Source organism: Gracilinanus agilis, chromosome 2, assembly GCF_016433145.1.
Source record: "Gracilinanus agilis isolate LMUSP501 chromosome 2, AgileGrace, whole genome shotgun sequence".
In the NCBI taxonomy this organism is placed as follows: domain Eukaryota; kingdom Metazoa; phylum Chordata; class Mammalia; order Didelphimorphia; family Didelphidae; genus Gracilinanus; species Gracilinanus agilis.
In genome coordinates this window covers 647,012,657-647,019,566 of record NC_058131.1, presented here as the reverse complement: position 1 = coordinate 647,019,566, position 6,910 = coordinate 647,012,657, and the positions used below count along the sequence as shown (strand labels likewise).

General features: G+C 42.4%; 1 protein-coding gene across 1 annotated transcript in view; it reads left to right on the top strand.

Annotated features, from left to right (window-relative positions):
* The first annotated feature begins 307 nt into the window (after positions 1-307).
* Positions 308-6,910, top strand: part of TLL2 (tolloid like 2) — a 174,917-nt gene continuing 168,314 nt past the window's right edge. Inside the window, exon 1 of the mRNA XM_044662652.1 lies at positions 308-521. Coding sequence (XP_044518587.1) covers positions 308-521 — 214 coding nt within the window. The remainder of the gene's footprint in view (positions 522-6,910) is intronic.

Here is a 6,910-nt window from a genome sequence, read left to right as displayed (position 1 = left end):
TTCCCGAGAGCTTCGGTGTGATTGGCTACGCCATCTCACTAAGAGGCGAACGCGGTGTGGTCCAGCTGGGGCGGGGGAGAAGGGGCGGAGCGGTCCCTCCTAGTGCAGCTTTAGTGGCAGCTCCGGCGGTGGGTACCCGGAGCGCGGGTAGAGGGCGCAGCGCTTGGCACGCACTGCGCGCTCGGAGCCATGCACTGCCGCCGCGCTTAACAGTCCGAGCTTGCGGCCAGCCCCGCTCACCTTCGCTCCTGCCCCTGGGCCGGGCAGCGCCGTGCCGACTGTCATTTTCCGCGCGCAGCGCGCACCTATGGCGCTGGCCCCGGGACCCCGGGCGCCCGCGCTCGGGACCCTGGCTACCTTGCTGTGGCTGCTGATGCCGCTGCCGCCGGCGCCTCTGGGGCTTTCCCCCCACATGGCCGCGGGGCTGGATTACCCCTGGGACACTGCCTTCGATTACTCGGTGCTGGAAGAAGGGGAGGATGCCCAGGAGCCGCTAGATTATCACGACCCCTGCAAAGCTGGTAGGTACTGCTGGAAGTGGAGCCGAAGTTTGCTTCCCCCTTGCCCCGTGGCAGGGATGGCCATTGAGATGGAAATGAGATGTTAACATTCCTGTGCCGCTGTATTTCTTGCGGGCCCTCAGCCTCGGGGAGATCTTCCATCTCCCTGGAGTGGATCTCTCGGGAAAAACAATGCCCATCGAGTAACTCATTAAATATCACTTAGGGGCCGGGCGGGTGGGTGAGCACCCACTCTTTGGCTGCTTCTGAAGCTCGTATTAGGTGACGACTTGCTAGAGGGTTCCTGTGCGAATGGGGCTACTGGCCTGAGCTAGTGTGACCTGGGGTAAGATGGAAAACGGGGGAGGGGAGCTCAGCCCGTGATGGGGTAGAGAGAATAGAGACCTCCTGGTGTTCAGGACTAGACACCTATCCGGCTGCTCGAAATTGGAGTAGGACAACTGGGGTGGTGGTGGTGGTGCAGTATTTTACAATCTCCGAAGAAGTTAGTGGCTCCAATTTAATTCTCTTCGCGTGTTTCGTCCAAACTTTCCCAGGATCTTTTTCTTTTCTTTTCTATTTGTTCTTGGAAAAGACCAAAAAGACTCCACCGCACAACCACAACCAATAAGAATGCGAATGAATGAAGTTTGTTGTATGTTTCTAATTAGCCATCAGTTCATCCTTGGAAGAGCACCGGAGCCTAAGCGCCCTAGAGCAGAGATGGAAACCAGCAGGTGTCCTAATCTCCCCAGTAAGCTAATCTCGAAGGGATCTTGTCAGCCTGCTAGTTCTCAGTCGTGTGGATCTCTGCCTATGTTCCTTTCCCCCCTTTCACTCTCCAGCAGTTAGCGGATGCTCCTGTCTCGAGTCTCAAATTTTAGAGGAATATGGCATAAAATGTGTGTGTGTGTGTGTGTGTGTGTGTGTGTGTGTTCGCGTGTGTGTGCGGGTGTGTCCGTCCAAAGTAGGCTACTTCGAAAGAGTGTGTGGTGTGAGTCTATGGCAGTTCCCACATGGAAAGGACTGCAATGGATTAATGAGGGCACTTGATTTGGAAAGGATGTGATTGGCCAGCTGAATGGCTTTTGGCCAGAATCCAGGAGTGCTAAATTATTTCTTATCTACCACGAGGCAATCTATAGTGAGGAAACCAATATCCTCACCCCTTTTTATTTTGTCTCCTTCACAGGCAAATTAAAACAGGGGGGAAACACCATTTAAAGAAAGTTACCTTTTTCATAAAGGGAAAGACTAATTTCTGAAAATTTCGTAGGTAGTTTGGTATCTGAGACAAAGAACCTGAGTTTAAAGGTTGTTTCTACCACTTATTATCTGTGACCTTGGCTAATTGACTCACAGAATCTCAGACCTATCAGGGACCTCAGAGATCTTGTGGTTCAACCTGTTGGTGAACAATCTGCCTTAAGCCAGCCCCTCTCGAGCATCCTTGACAAATAGTCATTCATTTACCCTTTTCTTAAAAACTAGTGCCGGGGTCCTCTGCTCTGATTAGAAAACAGCAGGGTTTTTTTGTTCAGTTCTGAGCCTTACATTTCAGGAAGGATATTGATAAACTGTAGAGCATCCAAGGAGGGGGATCAGCATGTGGAAGGGACTGGAGATCATGCCATATTATGATCAGCTAGAAGAATGGGACATGCCGATCATGGAAAAGAAAAGGGATATCTCTCTGAGCCTCCATTTTTTTCTTCTTCCGTAAAATGGGACTAACAATGTTCATATTACCTACCATATTACAGGATTGGGGTGAGAGGAAAGCTCTTTATTAATCTTAAAGCATTATATAGATATGTTTTTCTATGCTTTTTTTTTTTAAAGTGGAAAAATGTGTGTTTGCAAATGCCATGAGACCAATGTTCCTCCAAAGGAATATTCATTCCTTCGCCTCTGGAAAGTATTTGGTCCTGGCTTGAGATGAGGTATTTTGATCTGAACTGAGTAGCTCCAATGAGATCCTACCTGCTCTTGCATTGTTGCTAGGCTAGATGATTTCTGAGGTTTCAGTCTATTTTAGGATAGATCTAAAGATAACTAGAGGGTCCACAAACCGTAACTGTGGGAGTTGGATCATCAATTCTTTAATCCTGGATAAACCTATTGCATTTACTACTTCACCTTGGGTTTTCTTCACGCCCCCATGGTTTATCACAGAGGCTTGATGTAAAGATTTCTTTGCAAACAAGTGCTATATAAAAATGTAAACTGTCATCTTGGGATTCCATGTTTATACAAAATAATGTGTTTTTCTCCCTTGCCTTTTCTGGAGGTGCCTAGAACTGACAGTGTGGGAAAGCAGGGGCAGAAGATGGAATCTGTAGTCTCCTCCTGCCTGTTGCATCTTCTGCAGCCTCCTTTTATCTTCTTAGTTCTCCTTAACCCCTTGTCCCCTTGAAGACAGACAGGAGGGAGTGTCCAGATTTAAGCAAGAATGTTACTCAAAGTTTATCGTCATTATTCTTTACATCCTCAGGATTCTGAGTTCCCTCTCCTCTTTTTTGTCATCTGTGCCCCTAGTTAGCTCCCCTGCCTTTGCCCCAGTTTTCTGCTAGTTGTTTTATGAATGAATCCACCTTAATAGATGCCAGTGCTGCCCCTCACATGTAGCATGTTTGCATTTTGATAGGTATCTTCTGGGGTTTAATAGTTTATACCTAGAATGTGTTCCTATGTCTTAGGGTCCTTAGCCTCTTCCCAAGCTCAGCCCAAATTCCATTTCCTCCATGAGACCTCCTTTCCTTTTCTCCCCAGCTCCATTACCTTTCATTTATGTTGAATATATAGCATTTTGTATCGACTTAGGTGCACATGTTGTCTTCCCTCCCAAAATATCAACTTCTCCAGGAGTTGTTTTTGTTTTTGTCTTGTTGTCTCTGTGCCTGACACATAGTAGGCGTTTAACAAATGCTTATTCATTAATTCATTTATTGAAGATATCAGCAATCTTTAGAAGGTGTCAGATCTGTTGAGTTGCTAGTTCCTGTAATGTATGAGGATTCAAGCCTCAGAGAAGGAAGAAGAATTCTGAAGAGAATGGAAGTAACAGTTTTGCACAAGAGGACCTGAGTTCAAATCCCAGGTGTGCCACTTACCATCTGCATAGGCTTCCTGCTTTAGAAATAACTACAGTAATGGAAGAGCACAAATAAAGGGAGACTCATAGAATCATAGAACTAGACCTGAAACACTCTTAGAGATCATCTAAGTCAATTCCCTCATTTTATAGATGGGGAAACTGAGATTTAGAGAGACTAATTGACTTGCCCGAGGTTACACAGTGAGTAGTAGATCCAGTATTGGAACTTATAACTCCACCCAGAAGTATACATGACCCAACTAGAAGAGCTTTTGATCCTAAGTGGCCTTAAACCCCAAAGCCAGTTTTATATCCAGGAAAGGTCCTTTAACTCCATTAAGGGATTAGTTCTACTCAAATCTAGGGTCAAAAGCAGAGTTAGGTAAAACAAACAATGTTTGCTAAAGGTAAGAATTAGTGAATTCCGCTTGTACCTAAACTCCTATTTCTTTCAATTTTGTTGTAATTTTATATAATTTATAAATATAGTGATTAGTAATATTAAGTCTTAGGTTTAGCTGTTTTATAGAATGCTACCTTTTTAATTTTAGGAATGTTTGAAGAAAAATAAGGTGAAGTTACAAGAAAAGAAATATGAATAATTATCAGAACATACTATACAATCACGAGCCAATAAAGTAGAGATTTAAGATTTTTTAAAAAGACTATCTGAAGATATCAAATAGCTGAATTAACAGAATCCCCAAAAGAAGTCTCTAAAAAAATCTAATGAGGAAAATGAACTTTGGAGCTCTAGATGGATTTACAGATGAATTCAGTTTAACTTTTAGAGAACAATAAATACCTAAAATATACAAAAATTGAGAAAGAAAACACTTTTTATGAGACATACAAATCTAATGTCCAAACCAGAGAAAGATAAAATGAAGAGAGAACAAAAATGAATATTGACTCAAAAATTTAAAAAAAAATCCTAGCAAGAATAGTTGAACATGAAGTTTCTGGTTCTGATTTCTTTCTAAAAGAAAAAAGAATATGCTTTATCATTTGAATCATGCCACTGTAACCAAAGAAGGAATTGTCAGATGGAGTGTTATCTGCCTTACCTACCTTGCTGAGTGAAATAATATTTGTAAAGTGTTTTACAAACTGGAATGCAATCTACTACATTTTAGATCATCATTAGCAGGGGCTGGAACAAAAGGAATGTGTATATGGGGAAGGGGTTGAGGAGAGGGCATGTGGGAATGTATATACAATGGCCCTTGAGCAGAAACTGAATTAACTGCATTTAATTCATGCTCTAAGTAAAGTTTCAGTGTATCAAGGCTATTTGGCTTACCAGACCTGATCTGAAACTAGGTGTGGGATTTGAAACTGTCATTTGAGAGAGCTGGGGATTTCCAGTCTGGAGAAGAGAAGACTTAACAGGGATCTATTTGAAAAGCTGATATTTGGAAAGAGGGATTAGAGTTATTCTGCAGGGCAAAAAAAATGAATGTCAAAATTAAACAAAGGAGTTGCCTTTTTTAAAAATTATATTTTAATACTGTTTTATAGTGGTAATTATCCTGATAAGAACCTGGAATATTGGAAAGAACCCTGAACTCAGGTCAAAAGACCTGTGTTTTGAGGCAGTGTGGTACAATGGAAGAGAGGCTGGATTTGGAGTGGAAGAACCAGTTCAAATTCTGACTAGTACTTAGGACAAATCACTGGGTCTCAGTTTCTTCATCCACAAAATAAGAAGGTTGAACTAGACAAGGCTTCTCAATCTGTAGCTATGTTCCTAGTTCTACCACTTACTGTGACTTGGGATAGTTCATTTAAACTGTTTTCTCATTCATAAAATGGGGATATACTTGCCTCTTTCCCTCCCTACCCCCCTCTTCATAGACATAATATGAGGATCAATATGGGTAATACAAATTGAAAGCATTATTATAATCATTATCCCCCTTTTTTTATAATAAGAGGTTATTTGGGAGACGGACATTACATCTCTTTCTTTGAGGGATGGATTTATCTCTTTAAATATTTACTGGAAGTTAATGAGCTCTTTAAAAGTACAGGGAGTGTCTAAGACAATGTGCCCAAGAAGAGAGTTCTGGTTTCAGGAGCTCCCATCTCCTCTTACTGCTGCAGGAGGAGGGAGGTAAGAGCCAGGGACTTTCCCTCATTCCTGAGAGTCTTCAATTATTTGTCCACCATTTATTAAATGCCTACTATGTGTCAGACACCATGCTAGACCTTAGCAATACAAAGACAAAAATCAAGCAAGCTATACTCTCAAGGAGGGAGAACAATAACAACACACACACACACACACCCATGGTCACACAACTGGAAAATATGAGAGCTGAGATTTGAACTGAAGTCTTCTGACTCCAATTGTAGTAGTACTTTTACTATTATACCATAATAAGCCCCAGAATGAAAATTCAGGAGTTCCTAGTTTCCAGTACCTCAGCTCTGCTCCTTTACTTGGTTGGGAGGTGGCATTTTTTTTAAAACTTTCACTGCTTTGGCTACACAAAGCTTCTTAGACTATTGCTGCAGGTCAAAAACACTACTGGGCATAGATTCTTTCAGTTCTGGTCTGGGCAAAGTTGTAAAGTCTTTCTAGTTAATCTCTTGTCTCTACTTCCCCAAATGTATAAAGTATCCAAAAAAGCCCATACCATCTTTGGCTTCATTTGAGAAGTAAAGTGTTTAGGATGTGGGGTGGAGGTGAGGAGGGATTACTCCATGTATGCTCTGCCTTGGTTAAACTGCATGTATTATTTTGTAAAATCACAACTTTAGAAAAGTCATCGATAAGTGGGAAATCACCCAGGAGGGGAAAAATTACATGGCAGCCAGGATGATGAAGGGCCATGAGATCATACCATCTGAGGATCAGTTAAAAGAACTGAGGATATTTAGCTTGGAGAAGAAAAGACATGGGGGCCAGGGTTGGGTAGGAGTGAAGTCTTTATGTATTTAAGAGGCCCCTCTAGTGAAGAAGGATTGGATTAGATCTGCTTGGCTCCAGAGGACAGAATTAGGAGTAGTGAGGGGAAGTTGCAAAGAGGCAGATTTAGACTTGGTGTCAGGAAAACTTCAAAATTTCTATCCAGAAATGGAAAGAGCTGCTTTGGGAAATAATAGATCCCCTGCACTTGAGGGAGTCATTCAAGCAAAGGTCAGATGGAACATATTGGAACATATTGAAAAGAGGATTCTTGATCATTTACTAGTTGGATTCAATGCCTCTTCTGTTGTTTATACAGGTTATGGATCCAGGAGAGAGAGAGAGAGAGAGAGAGAGAGAGAGAGAGAGAGAGAGAGAGAGAGAGAGAGAGAGAGAGAG